Raw genomic sequence first — 20,607 nt, forward strand, 5'->3', positions numbered from 1 at the left:
GCTCCAGCAGAGCTAGGAGGCAGAGATGAGTGCAGTGTCCATTACTAAGGAGAAGGTTCTGGGGAAACTGAAAGGTCTGAAGGTGGATAAGTCATCTGCATCGGATGGACTACACCCCAGGGTCCCAAAAGAGATAGCTGAGGAGATTGTGGAGGCATTGGTGATGATCTGCCAGGAATCACTGGAGGCAGGAAGGGTCCCAGAGGACTGGAAAGTGGCTGATATAACACCACTGTTTAAAAAGGGAGGGAGACAGAAGACAGGAAATTATAGGCCAGATAGCCTGACTTTGGTCATTGGTAAGATTTTAGAGTCTGTTATTAAAGATGAAATCGCAAAGTACTTGGAATTGCATGGTAAAATAGGACTGAGTCAGCACGGCTTTTTCAAAGTGAGGTCATGTCTGACAAATCTGTTAGAGTTTTTTGAGGAGGTAACAAGGAAGTTAGACAAAGGAGAACAAGTGGACGTGATTTATTTAGATTTCCAGAAGGCCTTTGACAATGTGCCGCATAGGAGACTGTTAAATAAGTCAGCACATGGTGTTCAGGATAAGATCCTGGCATAGATAGAGGATTGGCTGACTGCTGGAAGGCAGAGAGTGGGGAGGAAGGGTATTTTTCAGGATGGCAGCCGGTGACTAGTGATGTGCCTCAGGGGTTGGTGCTGGGACCACAATTTTTCACAATATACATTAATGATCTGGAGGAAGGAACTGAAGGCACTGTTGCTAAGTTTGCAGATGATACAAAGGATTAAGGAATTAATTAAGGATTAAGGAAGCAGGCGAGCTTCAGAAGTACTTGGACAGGCTAGGAGAGTGGGCAATGACGTGGCAAATGAAATACAATGTGGAAAAGTGTGAGGTTATGCACTTTGGAAGGAGGAATTTAGGCATAGATTATTTTCTAAATGAGGTAATACTTAGGAAATCAGATGCACAAAGGGACTTGGGAATCCTTGTTCAGGGTTCTCTTAAGGTTAATGTGTAAGTTCAGTAGGTTAATATGCAAGTTCAGTCGGCAGTTAAGAAGGCAAATGCATGTTAGCATTCATGTCAAGAGGGCTAGAATACAAGAGCAGGGATGTACTTCTGAGGGTGTATAAGGCTCTTGTCAGACCCCATTTGGAGTATTGTGAGTAATTTTGGGCCCCATATCTAAGGAAGGATGTTCTTGCCTTGGAAAGGGTCCAGAGGAGGTTCAGAAGAATGGTCCCTGGAATGAAGAACTTGTCATATGAGGAACGTTTGAGGACTCTGGGTCTGTACTCGTTGGAGTTAGAAGGATGAGGGGGGATATTATTGAAACTTACAGGATACTGCGAGGCCTGGATAGAGTGGACATGGACAGGATGTTTCCATTTGTAGGAAAAACTAGAACCAGAGGACGCCATCTCAGACTAAAGGGACAATCCTTTAAAACAGAGATGAGGAGGAATTTCTTCAGCCAGAGAGTGGTGAATCTGTGGGACTCTTTGCCACAGAAGGCTGTGGAGGCCAAATCACTGAGTGTCGTTGAGATAGATAGGTTCTTGATTAATAAGGGGATATGGGGTTATGCGAAGATGGCAGGAGAATGGGATGAGAAAATATCAGCCATGATTGAATGGTGGACCAGACTCGATGGGCCGAGTGGCCTAATTCTGCTCCTGTCTTATGGTCTTATGGTGACTAGTGGTGTTCCACAGGGATCTGTGCTTGGGACTCTGTTGTTTGTGGTGTACATAAACGATTTTGAGGGAAATGTAACCGGACTGATTAGTAAGTTTGCGGATGATGCCAAGGTTGTTGGAGTGGCAGATAGTGTTGAGGATTGTCAGAGGATACAGCAGGATATAGATAGGTTGGAGACTTGGGCCGAGAAATGGCAAATGGAGTTTAATCCGGACAAATGTGAGGTAATGCATTTTGGTAGGTCTAACATAGAGGGGAAATATACCATGAATAGTAAAACTCTTAGAAATATAGAAAGTCAGAGAGATCTGGTCATGCAAGTTCACGGACCTTTGAAGGTGGCAACACAAGTGGATAAGGGAATCAAGAAAGCATACAGAATGCTTGGCTTCATTGGACGGGGCATCGAGTATAAAAACTGGCAAGTCATACTACAGTTGCATAAAACCTTGGTAAGGTCGCACGTGGAATATTACACATAATTCTGGTCATCACACTACCAGAAGGATGTGGACTTTGGAGAGGGTGCAGGATGTTGCCTGGTCTGGAGGTGTTAGCTATGTGGAGAGGCTGAATATACTTGGACTGTTTTTATTAGGAAGACGGAGGGTGAGGGGTGACCTGATAGAGGTCTATAATATTATGAGAGGCATGAATAGAGTGGATGGGCAGGCACTCTTTCCCAGGGCGGAGGGGTCAGTACCCAGGGGACATAGGTTTAATGTCTGTGGGGCAAAGTTTAGAGGAGATGTGCGAGGTACGTTTTATACACAGAGGATGGTGAATCCCTGGAACGCGTTGCCAGGGGAGGTTGTGGGAGCAGATACATTAACCGTGTTCAAAACTTGACAAATACATGGATAGGATGGTTATAGAGGGATATGGCACAAGGAAGCGCTGAGGGTTTTGGCAAAGTTGGTATCATGACCAGTACAGGCTTGGAGGGCCGAAGGACCCGTTCCTGCGCTGTATTGTTCTTTGTTTAATACATCCGGCTTTTTGATTGATTTCTACCCAGTGGCCCCAAGCATTTTTTTGTATTGGAGCTCTTTACCTCCTGTTGATAAAAGAGTTTCCAGCCCCGATACCAGTGGACATTGTCTCAGACAGGATGGGAAAATTGGAGAATCGTTAAAAGTCAATGGATTTCAAAGTTTTTTCATCTGCCTGTTACAATGTTTTCTGGTATCGAGGCTGGACAATCCCACCCAATATTTATTTTCCTCTCCTTGCCTTGTGCAGTTACAAAAAAACTTTGATGCTCACTCTGTTGCACATTCAGCCATTGTTTGAAGTACCTAAGCCCAGTTCGACTTCAGAAGATTTCCCCTTTAAGAGGTGCAAGCTGTCTTTAAGTAGTGCTCACCACTTGTGTTATCATCCTTCCTGCTGCTCTGTCAACCAAATGAAGCAATGATTCTGGTGATCCACTAACTAGAATGATAACAAGGTTTGAAGAGGTAAATTATGAGGGCAAATTACATAAACTTGGCCTTATTTAATCCCGTGTTTAGAAGATTTGGAGAAGGTCTGATTTAGGTTTTTTATTGTTGAAAGGATTTGAAATATGTACAAGAACTATTCCTTCGGTGGGTAAATGAGAACAAGGGAACAGAATAGAAAAATCAAAGCTCAGACAAATGATAGTGACTTTGTCACAATATAGCAGAAGTCTAGAATTCTCTGCCTCGAAAAGATGCTGAGCGTCAACTGGAGTTTTCAAGTTAGATCGATATTCATTATTGAGCAAGTGGGTCACTGGATACAGAGTCAATAGAATTGAAGTACAAATCTTGTTGAATTGCAAAAAAGGCTCAAGGTGCTGAATGGACTCCTCCTGTTATTATGTTCCCATGGCTGTACAATATTAATACCACTAATATTCCTCTGGAGTGAGATTCCTACAGAGATTCTCGTCACTTCCAATCGGAAAATAGTTCACAATCTCTGTCGTAATGAGGGGCCACTGTAACTACAAAATAACAGTCCTACAATTTGTCGATCCACAAACCAATCCAGTACTGAACTCCGTCGCCATAGAATACGCAGTACCATTTGGTTTCATCCCAACTTAGGCCAAATCATTGTGGAAAGTGAAGAGATATTGACATATATTTAAAATGCATTGACTGGTGATAGGGTTTGATCTCTGATTGTTTATGGCAAGTTGTCACTAACCTGGCATTTTTCCTTTTTTCAAAGCAAGGAGATGGCAAAAGATTTTTCCATTAAAATCCACATTAACCTCTGCATTTCTATGCTCCTGCTCAACATGAACTTCTTGCTCAATGTATGGCTTCTCCAGTTAAACATCAGCACCCTTTGTGTGGTTCTTGCAATCAGTTTGCATTATTTTGTGTTGTCGCTTTTTGGATGGATGGGAATTGAAGGATTTCACCTCTATCTGATGATAGTGAAAGTATTCAACACCAACATCAAATGGTACTTGCTGAAGATCTGCCTCATTGCTTGGGGTGAGTAGAAAATGACGTCCAAATGTTTCTCCTATGTTTCATATATTTTAACTGATATAGTCCAGTCGACATGGATGTGTGTTTTAGCAGCAGATAAGCTAATCCAGTGACCGAGTTTGATGATATTATAAAGACAGGCTTGAGCAAGCAGGATTTATGGTGCTGCCGATGTTGAGCTTTTACAAAAACAGAAAATACTGGATAATCTCAGCAGGTCTGACAGCGTCTGTGGAGACAGAAGTCTGGATGACTCTTTGTCAAAGCTAGAGAGAACTGGAAATAGGCTCAAATTTATACTGTTGGGGAGGGCGGAGTCACAAATTACCCCATAAGAGGTTGAGCTCACAGTTGATTTCAAAGTTGTATAATAAGAAGCAACAGTTTGAATAAGTTACATAAGGTAAAGAGAGAGGAGTAGACGGGAAAACCAAATGGCGTGTGACAGGTTTAACAGTCCTAGAAGCCAAGCAGAGAGAGGTAGCGGTTTCTTCGACTCTTTATAAAATGTTGGTTAGGCCACAGCTAGAGTATTGTGTGCAGTTCTGGAATCCACATTATTGACGGATGCAATAGCACTGGAAGGGTGCAGTGGAGATTTATCAGGATGCTTTTTGAGGAAGTCCAAATGAGAGAGGATTGAGTGGAACCAGTCGATGTATTGCATTTGGACTTCCAGAAGACATTCAAGAAGTAACTTCACAAAAGATTAAGTCATAGTATTAGAGCCCCTGATATTGGATGTAGTGTGGATAGAGAACTGACTAATGACCAGGAAACAGCGAGTGTGGATAAGGGATTCTTATTCAGGTTGGTAACCTGTAACCAGTGTTACACAGGTTAATCATTGTCTTAGAGAAAAACCTTTTCCTCGTCCACCTGAAAAGGAAGACCTCTTATTCTTAAACCTTTTTCTCTGGATCTAGTCTCGCCCACAGGAAAACACATCTTCCCGATATCCACCCTGTCAGGTCCCTCTGTCTGAATTTCGTGCTAAAGTCTCTGGAGTAGGATTTGAACACATTACCTTCAGACTCAGAGATGCCATCCACTGTGATAGATCTATAGCAACTCTGGATTATCCAATATTTAAATATAGTATCCATATTGATAGCATGAATGAATGTGCTTAATCATGAGACGATCATCTTCCCCCAAACCCTCCTCAGTCCAGGGCATACCCTGGAATCTGTAACTGTAAAATTGTTCATTAAAATATTGGGAAGGGTTGTCCATGTCCAAGCACAGGCCTTCTTTAACAGCCATTTAAACTTAGACAGAAACTTTTCCTGTTCCCAGATCTGAAAGACAACAAATTCTCCAACACCCAAGAGCATATTTCAGAGGGCTAAATGATAACAGCACAGATGGCTTCATATTGAGACGAGGCTTTCACCATTTAACTTGCAATAGTCACCTTCCACCTACAGTCGGCTGATTTTAAACACCTAAAAGCAGAATATTTTGAAGAATGTAATTCCAAAGGAACTTTAGTTATATAATTCAATGAGCTAAATCCAACAAATAATTAGCACACCCACATCTGGGATGTAGTCTTCAGGTTCAGCAAAGGCAGAAAAATGGCTATTTCTTTCGGAAGACTTTATTTGCAACTGCTGCAGTTCTGTTTTAACTGTGCCTCTCTCCTTTCCCTTAGTTAGTTTTATGCAAAGAACAGTACAGCACAGGAACAGTCCCTTCGTCCCTGCAAGCCTGTGCAGATCACGTGTCCTATCTAGACCAACCGCCTGTATCCTTTTATACTCCGTCTGTTCATGTGTCTATCCAGATAAGCCTTAAAGAGCACAAACGTATCTGCCTCAACCACCTCACTTGGCAGTGCATTACAGGCCACCACCACCCTCTGTAAAAAAAACTTCCCCCGCACATTTCCATTGAACCATTCCCCCCTCACCTTGAACTTGTGCCCCCTTGTAACTGTCATTTCCCACCTAGGAAAAAGCCTCCAACTGTTCACCCTATTTATACTCCTCATAATTTTATAAACTTCTATCAGATCACTCCTCTGCCTCCATCTCTCTCGGGAGAACAATCCCAGTCTATTCAATCTCTCCTCATAGCTAATATCCTCCATACCAGGCAACATCCTGGTAAACCTTTTCTCTCCAAAGCCTCCACGACCTTCTGGTAGTGTGGTGACTAGAATTGGACACAATATTCCAAATGTGGTCCAACCAACGTTCTATATACTGTTATACTATTTCATTCCCGTTGATGTTAGTCACGCTGTGGAGTCAACTTTTGGCAGGTACTGGTGCATTTCCTTTTCTCTCCACTTTGAAATTACCACCATCAGCATCTATTTGAGGCAGAGAATTCTATCCCCTTTGTTTACTCCAATCACATATGCAAAATGCTTGTTTTAACTGACAGGTGAATTTGCATCTAATTTCTCCAGCGCCATTTAGCTCCCTGTTATATCTTTTTTTCCAAATCTTAATTTCCCCCAATTCTAAGCTAATGTAGCTTATGTAAGCTAATGTAGTCAGGCCTGTTAATGTGAGTCCGATATTAGGTATGCAGATCTCGGTCACAATGCTGCTTTCTATTTATTGATAGGTGTTCCAGCTTTGATTGTCTGCATTTCATATGGAGCCAACCAGGAGACCTATGGTAACTACACGATCGGTATCAGCTCCACTCTGTAAGTGCTGAGAAATCCCTGGAGTGGGCCTTTTACTAAGATAGACATAGTTTCATTTAACGAATAGATGTGTTATACCCCAGTCAATGTTGTCCAATATTGAAACATATCAGTTATGATTTCACCAGTTAGCAAAATAATATTTATGTATTTGTGCAATTCAGAACATTAAAGAATGGTTTATTATTGCAGGGCAGTCACTGCCACAATAGGAAACATAGCAGATGCTGCAAGGTTTCACATCCTGAGATTAAGTGGTCTGTTCCAGCAGCTGTAAACCTATGTTGTAAATCTATGTTGTACATGTTGTGCTTCATTCCAAAAGACCGAAGATCATCTGAGAATGAATCATTCCCATAGAACTGGGAATGGATCAGTCTCATAGCACTGAGAATGGGCCTTTCCCGTGGCAGAGGAAATGATCCACTCTCATGGTGGCACAATGGCACAGTAGTTAACATTGTGGCCTCACACGGCCAGGGACAAGATTTGATTCCTGCCTTGGATGACTGTGTGGGGTTTCCACTTTCTCCCTGGGTCTACATGGGTATTCTCTGGTTTTGTCCCACAGTCCAAAGCAGTGCGAGTTAGGTGGATTGACCATGCAAAATTTCCCCTTCGTGTCCAAATATGCGCAGGTTGGTTCGAGTTACGGATATAAGATGGAGGATGGGCCTAGGTAGGATGCTCTTTCACAGAATCATAGAATTTCCAGTGCTAGAATCATAGAATTTCCAGTGCAGAAGGAGGCCATTTGGCCCATCAAGTCTCACTGGCCCTTGGAATGAGCACCCTACTTAAGCCCACACGTCCACCCTATCCCTGTAAACCCATGTAACCTTTTTGGACGCTAAGGGCAATTTAGCATGGCCAAACCACCGAACCAGCACATCTTTGGACAGGGCTGGCTCAAGGTACCGGCAACTCGGGCAGTCGCCCGGGGCGCCATGTGCTAGGGGGCGCCATGAAGGAGTGCGTGACCGGCGTCAGAGACCCGGCGCCGCGTAAAAGACTTGGGTCCCGCGCATGCGCAGTTGGGCCGGTGCCAACCAGCGCATGCGCGGTGGCCGCCCTCCCTCAGGCCGCCCCGCACAAACATGGCGGATGGATCCAGGCTCGCCGGTGGTCACTCCGCCCCCCCCCCCCCTCCCCCCCTCCAGAGCACCCGGAGGAAACCTACGCAGGCATGGGGAGAATGTGCAGACTCTGCACAGACAATGACCCAAGCCGGGAATCGAACCTGGGATTGAACCTGGAGCCGTGAAGCAACAATGCTGCTACCGTGCTGCCCAGTAGGGTCAGTGCAGACTCGATGGCCGAATGGCTCCTTCTGGAGGATATAGATGCTTCAGGAGAGTTGGAGCGGAATATAAAAGGGGTGGAGGAGTAGCATTACTGGTTAAGGAAAATATTATAAACGTACTTCAGGAGGACACCTCGGAGGGCTCATACAATGAGGCAATCTGGGTAGAGCTTCGGAACAGGAAGGGGGAAATCACAATGTTGGGTGTTTATTACAGGCCCCCTAACTGCCAGCGAGAGATAGAGGAGCAGATAGGTAGAGAGAGTTTGGATAGCTGCAAAAGTAACAAGGTTGTTGTGGTAGGGGATTTTAATTTCCCCTATATTGACTGGGACATTTTGGATGGGGCAAAGTTTGTGAGGTGTATCCAGGAAGCCTTATTCATGCAATATGTAGATAAAGGGGCAGTACTGGATCTGGTATTGGGGAATGAGCCTGGATAGGTGATTGAGGTTTCAGTAGGGGAACATTTTGGGAGTAGTGACCACAATTCTGCACATTTTAGGGTACCTTTGGACAGGGATGAGGGTAACCCTCGCGTTAAGGTGCCAAACTGGGGAAAGGCAAATTACGATAACATTAGTCAGGAATTGAAGAATTTGGATTGGGTATGGCTGTTGGAAAATAAATCAACATCGGACATGTGGGAGTCTTTCGAGCGACAGTTGATTAGGATTTTTTGAAAGTGGCAACACAAGTGGACAAGGGAGTCAAGAAAGCAAGTGTAATGCTTGCCTTCATTTGACAGGGTATCGAGTATAAAAAGTGGCAAGTCATGCTACAGTTGTATAGAACCTTGGTAAGGCCGAACTTGGAAAAGTGCACACAATTCTGGTCACTACACAGTGGCTGTGTGAATGTGCGCCTCTGCGGCACACTACCAGAAGGATGTGGAGGCTTTGGAGAGGGTGCAGAGGAGGTTTACCAGGATTTTGCCTGGTCTGGAGGGTGTTAGCTATGCGGAGAGGCTGAATGGACTTGGACTGTTTTCATTAGAAAGACTGAGGTTGAGGGGTGACCTGATAGAGGTTACAAGATTATAAGGGGCATGGATAGAGTGGATGGGCAGGCACTCTTTCCCAGGGTGGAAGGGTCAGTCACCAGGGGGCATAGGTTTAAGGTCCGTGGGGGCAACATTTAGAGGAGATGTGCAAGGCAGGTTTTTACGCAGAGGATGGTAAGTGCCTGGAAAGGGTTGCCAGGGGAGGTTGTGGAAGCGGATACATTAACGGCATTTCAAAGGCATCTTGACAAACATAGAACATAGAACAGTACAGCACAGAACAGGCCCTTCGGCCCTCGATGTTGTGCCGAGCAATGATCACCCTACTTAAACCCACGTAACCCGTATACCCGTAACCCAACAATCCCCCCATTAACCTTACACTACGGGCAATTTAGCATGGCCAATCCACCTAACCCGCACATCTTTGGACTGTGGGAGGAAACCGGAGCACCCGGAGGAAACCCACGCACACGCGGGGAGGACGTGCAGACTCCACACAGACAGTGACCCAGCCGGGAATCGAACCTGGGACCCTGGAGCTGTGAAGCATTGATGCTAACCACCATGCTACCGTGAGGCCTAACACTTGGATGGGATGGGTATAGAGGGATACAGCACAAGGAAGTGAACAAGGGTTTTGACAAAGGTTGGCATCATGACCAGTACAGGCATGGAGGGCCATAGGGCCTGTTCCTGTGCTGTAACTTTGTTCTTTGTTCTGCATGGTCGGGATCCTATGATTTCCATACCACTGAGAGAAGATCATTCCCAAAGCACTGAGAGTGAATCCTTCCCGTAGCACTGAGACTGAATTATTCCAATGTCACTGAGAATGGATCATTCTCATAGCACTGAGAGGGAAACATTCCCGTGACAATGGGATGTTTCCATAGCACTGAGAGTGAAACATTCCCGTGACAATGGGTTGTTTCCATAGCACTGAGAGTGAAACATTCCCGTGACAATGGGTTGTTTCCATAGCACTGAGAGTGAAACATTCCCGTGACAATGGGATGTTTCCATAGCACTGAGAGTGAAACATTCCCGTGACAATGGGTTGTTTCCATAGCACTGAGAGTGAAACATTCCCGTGACAATGGGTTGTTTCCATAGCACTGAGAGTGAAACATTCCCGTGACAATGGGATGTTTCCATAGCACTGAGAGTGAAACATTCCCGTGACAATGGGATGTTTCCATAGCACTGAGAGTGAAACATTCCCGTGACAATGGGATGTTTCCATAGCACTGAGAGTGAAACATTCCCGTGACAATGGGATGTTTCCATAGCACTGAGAGTGAAACATTCCCGTGACAATGGGATGTTTCCATAGCACTGAGAGTGAAACATTCCCGTGACAATGGGATGTTTCCATAGCACTGAGAGTGAAACATTCCCGTGACAATGGGTTGTTTCCATAGCACTGAGAGTGAAACATTCCCGTGACAATGGGTTGTTTCCATAGCACTGAGAGTGGTTGATTCTCACAGCACAGTAAGAAGTCTTACAACATCAGGTTAAAGCTCAACAGGTTTGTTTCAAATCACTGGCTTTCGGACCAGCATTCTCCTGAGGAAGGAGCAGTGCTCTGAAAGCTAGTAATTTGAAACAAACCTGTTGGACTTTAACCTGGTGTTGTAAGACTTCTTACTGTGCTCACCCCAATCCAATGCCGGCATCTCCACATCATGATTCTCATAGGAACATTCCCATAGCAGTGGGAATGGATAATTTCTACCTCAGTGGGAATATCATTCCCACAACAGTGGGAGTGGATCATAAGGTGTTAGTCAGTCCACACCTGGAGTATTAGAACATAGAACATAGAACAGTACAGCACAGAACAGGCCCTTCGGCCCTCGATGTTGTGCCGAGCAATGATCACCCTACTCAAACCCACGTATCCACCCTATACCCGTAACCCAACACCCCCCCCCCCTTAACCTTACTTTTTTAGGACACTACGGGCAATTTAGCATGGCCAATCCACCTAACCCGCACATCTTTGGACTGTGGGAGGAAACCGGAGCACCCGGAGGAAACCCACGCACACGGGGAGGACGTGCAGACTCCGCACAGACAGTGATCTAGCCAGGAACCGAACCTGGTACCCTGGAGCTGTGAAGCATTTATGCTAACCACAATGCTACCGTGCTGCCCTCCATGCTACCGTGCTGCCCTATTGTGTTCAGTTTTGGTCTCCTTACCTGAGAAAGGGCGTACTGGCACTGGAGGGTGTGCAGAGGAGATTCACTAGGTTAATTCCAGTGCTGAGGGGGTTGGATTACGAGGAGAGGTTGAGTAGACTGGGACTGTACTCGTTGGAATTTAGAAGGATGAGGGCGATCTTATAGAAACATATAAAATTATGAAGGGAATAGATAGGATAGGTCCGGGCAGGTTGTTTCCACTGGCGGGTGAAAGCAGAACTAAGGGCCATAGCCTCAAAATAAGGGGAAGTAGATTTAGGGCTGAGTTTAGGAAGAACTTCTTCACCCAAAGGGTTGTGAATCTATGGAATTCCTTGCCCAGTGAAGCAGTTGAGGCTCCTTCATTACATGTTTTAAAGATAAAGATGGATAGTTTTCTGAAGAATAAAGGAATTAAGGGTTATGGTGTTCGGGCCAGAAAGTGGAGCTGAGTCCACAAAAGTTCAGCCATGATCTCCTTGAATGACGGAGCAGGCTCGAGGGGCCATATGGCCTACTCCTGCTCCTAGTTCTTATGTTCTTATTCCCACAACAGCGGGAGTGGATCATTCCCACAATAGTGGGATTGGATCATTCCCATAGCCCTGAGAATGGATCATTCCCACAGGAATGGGAGTTGATCATTCCCAAAACAGTGGGAGTGGATCGTTCCCATAGCAGTGGCAGTAGATAATTCTCAGAATAGTAGCGGGAGTGGATCACTCCCATAGTGCTTCGGGAGAAGTTTTCCCACAGCATTGAGAATGGTTCATTTCCATAGCAGCAGGAATGGTTCATTCCCACAGCAATGGGAGTGGAGCATTCCCATAAAAGTGGGAGTGGATCATTCCCATAACAGTGGGAGTGGATCGTTCCCATAGCAGTGGCAGTAGATCGTTCCCATAGTAGCAGGGTGGATCATTCCCATAGTGCTGAGGCTGGATCATCCCACAGTGGTGGGAGTGGATCATTCTCATAGCAGTGAGAGTGGGTCATTTCCATAGCAGTGAGAATGGGGCATTCCCAGAGCATTGGGACTGGGTCCTTTCCATAGCACTGAGATTGAAATCCCATCTCACTGAGAATCAATCATTCCCATAGTACTGAGAGTGGATTATTCCCATATCTCTGAGACCAAATCATTCTCATGCACTGAGAGGGAGTTGTTCTCATTAGCAGTGAGTGAATCATCCCAATGAAACTAGTAGTGGATAGTTCCCATCAAACTGAATCATTCCCAGAGCATTGGGAATGGATCATTCCCATAGCGCTGAGAGTGGGTCATTCCCACAGTGCTGGGAGTGGATCATTCCCATAGCGCTGAGAGTTGGTCATTACCATAGCGCTGGGAATGGATCATTCCCATAGCGCTGATCATTCCCATAGCACTGAGAGTGGATCATTCCCATAGCACTGAGAGTGGATCATTCCCATAGCACTGAGAGTGGATCATTCCCATAGCGCTGAGAGTGGGTCATTCCCAAAGCGATCAGAGTGGGTCATTCCCTAGCGCTGAGAGTGGACCGATCTCATGACACTGAGAGTGGATCCTTCCCATGACACTGAGAGTGTATCCCTCTCATTACACTGAGAGTGGATCATTCTCATTTCACTGAGAGTGGATCATTCTCATTTCACTGAGAGTGGATCCTTCTTATTTCACTGAGAATGGATCTTTCTCATTACACTGCGAGAGGATCATTCTCATTACACTGCGAGTGGATCATTCTCATTACACTGCGAGTGGATCATTCTCATTGCACTGAGAGTGGATTTTTGTCATTACACTGAGAGTGGATCCTTCTCACTGCACTGAGAGTGGACACTTCTCACTGCACTGTGAGTGGATCATTCTCATTATACCGAGGGTGGATCAATCTCATTACACTGAGAGTGGATCATTCTCATTGTACTGAGAGTGGATCCTTGCAATTAGACTGAGAGTGGATCCTTCTAATTGCACTGATAGTGGATCCTTCTCATTGCCCTGATAGTGGATCCTTCTCAATGCACTGATAGTGGATATTTCTAATTTGACAGAGAGTGGGTCATTTTAATTAGACTGAGAGTGGGTCCTTCTAATTACGCTGAGAGTGGATCCTTCGCAATACACTGAGAGTGGACCATTCTCATTACACTGAGAGTGGACCATTCTCATTACACTGAGAGTGGATAATTCTTGTTACACTGCAAGTGGATCATTCTCATTGCACTGCGAGTGGACCATTCTCATTACACTGAGCGTGCATCCTTCTCATTACACGGAGAGTGGATCCTTCTCATTACACTGAGAGTGGATCATTCTCATTGCACTGAGAGTGGATCATTCTCATTACACTGAGAGTGGATCCTTCTCATTACACTGAGAGTAGATCCTCCTCATTACACTGAGAGTGGATCTTTCTCATTACACTGAGAGTGGACCCTTCTCATTGCACTGAGAGTGTATCATTCTCATTACACTGAGATGGGATCCTTCTAATTACACTGAGAGTGGACCATTCATATTACACTGAGAGTAGATCCTTCTCATTACTCTAAGAGTGGATCCTTCTCATTACACTGAGAGTGGATCATGCTCATTACACTGGGAGTGGATCCTTCTCGTTACACTGAGAGTGGATCCTTCTCATTCCACTGCGAGTGGTGCCTTCTCGTTATACTGCAAGTTGATCATTCTCATTACACTGAGAGTGGATCCTTCTCATTACACTGAGAGTGGATCCTTCTCATTACACTGAGAGTGGATCCTTCTCATTACACTGAGAGTGGATCATTCTAATTAGACTAGGAGTGGACCATTCTCATTACACTGAGACTGGACCCTTCTCATCACACTGAGATAATCCTTCTAATTACACTGAGAGTGGATCCTTCTCGTGACACTGAGAGCCGATCCTTCTCATTACACTGAAAATGAATCCTTCTCATTGCACTGAGAGTGGAGCCTTCTCACTACACTGAGAGTGTATCATTCTCATTACACTGAGATGGGATCCTTCTATTTACACTGAGAGTGGACCATTCACATTACACTGAGAGTGGATCCTTCTAATTACACTGAGAGTGGATCCTTCTCATTATTCTGATAGTGGATCCTTCTCATTACACTGAGAGTGGATCATTCTCATTACACTTATAGTGGATCATTCTCATTACACTGGGAGTGGATCCTTCTCATTACACTGAGAGTGGATGGTTCTCAATACATTGCGAGTGGATCCTTCTCATTACACTGAGAGTGGATCATTCTAATTAGACTAGGAGAGGACTGCTAGTGGATCCTTCTCATTTGACTGCGAGTGGATCCTTCTCATTACACTGAGAGCGGACCCATCTCATTGCACTGAGAGTAGATCCTCCTCATTACACTGAGAGTGGATCCTTCTCATTACACTGAGAGTGGATCATGCTTATTACACTGGGAGTGGATCCTTCTCGTTACACTGAGAGTGGATCCTTCTCATTCCACTGCGAGTGGTGCCTTCTCGTTATACTGCAAGTTGATCATTCTCATTACACTGAGAGTGGATCCTTCTCATTACACTGAGAGTGGATCGTTCTCATTACACTGAGAGTGGATCCTTCTCATTACACTGAGAGTGGATCATTCTAATTAGACTAGGAGTGGACCATTCTCATTACACTGAGACTGGACCCTTCTCATCACACTGAGATAATCCTTCTAATTACACTGAGAGTGGATCCTTCTCGTGACACTGAGAGCGGATCCTTCTCATTACACTGAAAGTGAATCCTTCTCATTGCACTGAGAGTGGAGCCTTCTCACTACACTGAGAGTGTATCATTCTCATTACACTGAGATGGGATCCTTCTAATTACACTGAGAGTGGACCATTCACATTACACTGAGAGTGGATCCTTCTAATTACACTGGGAGTGGACACTTCATATTACACTGAGAGTGGACCATTCCCATTGCACTGAGAGTGGATCCTTGTAATTAGACTGAGAGTGGATCCTTCTCATTATTCTGATAGTGGATCCTTCTCATGACACTGAGAGTGGATCATTCTCATTACACTTATAGGGGATCATTCTCATTACACTGGGAGTGGATCCTTCTCATTACACTGAGAGTGGATGGTTCTCAATACACTGCGAGTGGATCCTTCTCATTACACTGAGAGTGGATCATTCTAATTAGACTAGGAGAGGACTGCTAGTGGATCCTTCTCATTTGACTGCGAGTGTATCCTTCTCATTACACTGAGAGCGGACCCTTCTCATTGCACTGAGAGTAGATCCTCCTCATTACACTGAGAGTGGATCCTTCTCATTACACTGAGAGTGGATCATTCTCATTACATTGAGAGTGGATCCTTCTCATTACACTGATAATGGATCCTCCTCATTACACTGAGAGTGGATCCTTCTAATTACACTGAGAGTGGACACTTCACATTACACTGAGAGTGGACCATTCTCATTGCACTGAGAGTGGATCCTTATAATTAGACTGAGAGTGGATCCTTCTCATTACACTGATAGTGGATCCTTCTCATTACACTGAGAGTGGATCATTCTCATTACACTGGGAGAGAATCCTTCTCATTACACTGAGAGTGGACCATTCTCATTACACTGAGCGTGGATCATTCTCACTACACTAAGAGTGTATCATTCTCATTACACTGAGATGGGATCCTTCTAATTACACTGAGAGTGGACCATTCACATTACACTGAGAGTGGATCCTTCTAATTACACTGAGAGTGGACACTTCACATTACACTGAGAGTGGACCATTCTCATTACACTGAGAGCGGACCCTTCTCATTGCACTGAGAGTGGACACTTCACATTACACTGAGAGTGGATCTTTCTCATTACACTGAGAGCGGACCCTTCTCATTGCACTGTGAGTGGATCATTCTCACTACACTAAGAGTGTATCATTCTCATTACACTGAGATGGGATCCTTCTAATTACACTGAGAGTGGCCCATTCACATTACACTGAGAGTGGATCCTTCTAATTACACTGAGAGTGGACACTTCATATTACACTGAGAGTGGACCATTCTCATTGCACTGAGAGTGGATCCTTGTAATTAGACTGAGAGTGGATCCTTCTCATTACACTGAGAGTGGATCATTCTCATTACACTGAGAGTGGATCCTTCACATTACACTGAGAGTGGATCCTTCTCATTACACTGAGAGTGGATCATTCTCATTACACTGGGAGAGAATCCTTGTAATTAGACTGAGAGTGGATCCTTCTCATTACACTGAGAGTGGACCATTCTCATTACACTGAGCGTGGATCCTTCTCATTACACTGCGAGTGGATCCTTCTCATTCCACTGCGAGTGGTGCCTTCTCGTTACATTGCAAGGTGATCCTGCTCATTACACTGAGCGTGGATCATTCTAATTAGACTAGTAGTGGACAATTCTCATTACACTGAGACTGGATCCTTCTCATCACACTGAGATAATCCTTCTAATTACACTGAGAGCGGATCATTCTCATTACACTGGGAGTGGATTCTTCTCACTACACTGCTAGTGGATCCTTCTCATTTCACTGCGAGTGGATCATTCTCATTACACTGGGAGTGGATCCTTTTCATTTCACTGCTAGTGGATCCTTCTCATTTCACTGCGAGTGGATCATTCTCATTGCACTGGGAGTGGAGCCTTCTCGTTACACTGCGAGTGCATCATTCTCATTACACTGCTAGTGGATCCTTCTCATTTCACTGCGAGTGGATCATTCTCATTGCACTGAGAGTAGATCCTTCTCATTACATTGATAGTGGATCATTCTCATTACACTTTGAGTGGATCCTTCTCATTACATTGAGAGTGGATCCTTCTCATTGCACTGCGAGTGGATCCTTCTCATCACACTGAGAGAATCCTTCTCATTAGACTGAGAGTGGATCCTTCTCGTGACACTGACAGCGGATCCTTCTCATGACACTGAAAGTGAATCCTTCTCATTGCGCTGAGTGGATCCTTCTCATTGCACTGCGAGTGGATCATTCTCATTGCCCTGAAAGTGAATCCTTCTCATTGCACTGGGAGTGGATCCTTCTCATCACACTGAGAGAATCCTTCTCATTAGACTGAGAGTGGATCCTTCTCGTGACACTGAGAGCGGATCCTTCTCATGACACTGAAAGCGAATCCTTCTCATTGCACTGTGGATCCTTCTGATTTCACTGCGAGTGGATCATGCTCATTGCACTGCGAGTGGATCCTTCTCATTGCACTGAGTGGATCCTTCTCATTGCACTGCGAGTGGATCATTCTCATTGCCCTGAAAGTGAATCCTTCTCATTGCACTGAGTGGAGCCGTCTCGTTACACTGCGCGTGCATCATTCTCATTACACTGCTAGTGGATCCTTCTCATTTGACTGCGAGTGGATCCTTCTCATTACACTGAGAGCGGACCCTTCTCATTGCACTGTAAGTTGATCGTTCTCACTACACTGAGAGTGGATCCTTCTCATTGCACTGAGAGTGGATCTTTCTCATTACACTGAGAGCGGACCCTTCTCATTGCACTGTGAGTGGATCATTCTCACTACACTAAGAGTGTATCATTCTCATTACACTGAGATGGGACCTTCTAATTACACTGAGAGTGGACCATTCTCATTGCACTGAGAGTGTATCCTTGTAATTAGACTGAGAGTGGATCCTTCTCATTACACTGAGAGTGGATCCTTCTCATTACACTGAGAGTGGATCATTCTAATTAGACTAGGAGTGGACCATTCTCATTACACTGAGGCTGGATCCTTTTCATCACACTGAGATAATCCTTCTAATTACACTGAGAGTGGATCATTCTCACTACACTGCTAGTGGATCCTTCTCATTTCACTGCGAGTGGATCATTCACATTACACTGGGAGTGGATCCTTTTCATTTCACTGCGTGTGGATCATTCTCATTGCACTGCGAGTGGATCCTTCTCGTTATTTTGAGAGTGGATCATTCTCATTACACTTCAAGTGGATCCTTATCATTACATTGAGAGTGGATCCTTCTCATTGCACTGAGAGTAGATCTTCTCATTACACTGATAGTGGATCGTTCTCATTACACTTCGAGTGGATCCTTCTCATTACATTGAGAGTGGATCCTTCTCATTGCACTGGGAGTGGGTCCTTCTCATCACACTGAGAGAATCCTTCTCATTAGACTGAGAGTGGATCCGTCTCGTGACACTGAGAGCGGATCATTCTCATGACACTGAAAGCGAATCCTTCTCATTGCACTGAGTGGATCCTTCTGATTTCACTGCGAGTGGATCATTCTCATTGCACTGCGAGTGTATCCTTCTCATTATATTGAGAGTGGATCATTCTCATTACACTTCGAGGGGATCCTTCTCATTACATTGATAGTGGATCCTTCTCATTGCACTGAGAGTAGATCCTTCTCATTCCACTAATAGTGGATCATTCTCATTACACTTCGAGTGGATCCTTCTCATTACATTGAAAGTGTATCATTCTCATTACACTGAGATGGGATCCTTCTAATTACACTGAGAGTGGATCTTTCTCATTACACTGAGAGCGGACCCTTCTCATTGCACTGTGAGTGGATCATTCTCACTACACTAAGAGTGTATCATTCTCATTACACTGAGATGGGATCCTTCTAATTACACTGAGAGTGGCCCATTCACATTACACTGAGAGTGGATCCTTCTAATTACACTGAGAGTGGACACTTCACATTACACTGAGAGTGGACCATTCTCATTGCACTGAGAGTGGATCCTTGTAATTAGACTGTGAGTGGATCCTTCTCATTACACTGAGAGTGGATCCTTCTCATTACACTGAGAGTGGATCCTTCTCATTACACTGAGAGTGGATCATTCTCATTACACTGGGAGAGAATCCTTCTCATTACACTGAGAGTGGACCATTCTCATTACACTGAGCGTGGATCCTTCTCATTACACTGCGAGTGGATCCTTCTCATTCCACTGCGAGTGGTGCCTTCTCGTTACATTGCAAGGTGATCATTCTCATTACACTGAGAATGGATCCTTCTCATTACACTGCAAGTGGATCCTTCTCATTACACTGAGCGTGGATCATTCTAATTAGACTAGGAGTGGACAATTCTCATTACACTGAGACTGGATCCTTCTCATCACACTGAGATAATCCTTCTAATTACACTGAGAGTGGATCATTCTCATTACACTGGGAGTGGATTCTTCTCATTACACTGCTAGTGGATCCTTCTCATTTCACTGCGAGTGGATCATTCTCATTACACTGAGAGTGGATCATTCTCATTGCACTGGGAGTTGAACCTTCTCATTACACTGAGAGTGGATCCTTCTCATTGCACTGAGAGTGGATCCTTCTCATCACACTGACAGAATCCTTCTCATTACACTGAGAGTGGATCCTTCTCGTGACACTGACAGCGGATCCTTCTCATGACACTGAAAGTGAATCCTTCTCATTGCACTGAGTGGATCCTTCTCATTGCACTGCGAGTGGATCATTCTCATTGCCCTGAAAGTGAATCCTTCTCATTGCACTGGGAGTGTATCCTTCTCATCACACTGAGAGAATCCTTCTCATTAGACTGAGAGTGGATCCTTCTTGTGACACTGAGAGCGGATCCTTCTCATGACACTGAAAGCGAATCCTTCTCATTGCACTGTGGATCCTTCTGATTTCACTGCGAGTGGATCATGCTCATTGCACTGCGAGTGGATCCTTCTCATTTCACTGAGTGGGTCCTTCTCATTGCACTGTGAGTGGATCATTCTCATTGCCCTGAAAGTGAATCCTTCTCATTGCACTGAGTGGAGCCGTCTCGTTACACTGCGCGTGCATCATTCTCATTACACTGCTAGTGGATCCTTCTCATTTGACTGCGAGTGGATCCTTCTCATTACACTGAGAGCGGACCCTTCTCATTGCACTGAGAGTAGATCCTCCTCATTACACTGAGAGTGGATCCTTCTCATTACACTGAGAGCGGACCCTTCTCATTGCACTGTAAGTTGATCGTTCTCACTACACTGAGAGTGGATCATTCTCATTGCACTGAGAGTGGATCTTTCTCATTACACTGAGAGCGGACCCTTCTCATTGCACTGTGAGTGGATCATTCTCACTACACTAAGAGTGTATCATTCTCATTACACTGAGATGGGACCTTCTAATTACACTGAGAGTGGACCATTCTCATTGCACTGAGAGTGGATCCTTGTAATTAGACTGAGAGTGGATCCTTCTCATTACACTGAGAGTGGATCCTTCTCATTACACTGAGAGTG

General features: G+C 44.8%; 1 protein-coding gene across 1 annotated transcript in view; it reads left to right on the forward strand.

Annotated features, from left to right (window-relative positions):
* Nucleotides 1-20,607, forward strand: part of LOC119970911 (adhesion G-protein coupled receptor G6-like) — a 319,332-nt gene that overhangs the window by 277,592 nt on the left and 21,133 nt on the right. The window contains exons 11-12 of the mRNA XM_038806021.1: nt 3,878-4,149; nt 6,727-6,811. Of these exons, the coding sequence (XP_038661949.1) occupies nt 3,878-4,149; nt 6,727-6,811 (357 nt within the window). The remainder of the gene's footprint in view (nt 1-3,877; nt 4,150-6,726; nt 6,812-20,607) is intronic.

The sequence above is a fragment of the Scyliorhinus canicula genome, chromosome 9 (genome assembly GCF_902713615.1).
Source record: "Scyliorhinus canicula chromosome 9, sScyCan1.1, whole genome shotgun sequence".
Taxonomy (NCBI): Eukaryota; Metazoa; Chordata; class Chondrichthyes; order Carcharhiniformes; family Scyliorhinidae; genus Scyliorhinus; species Scyliorhinus canicula.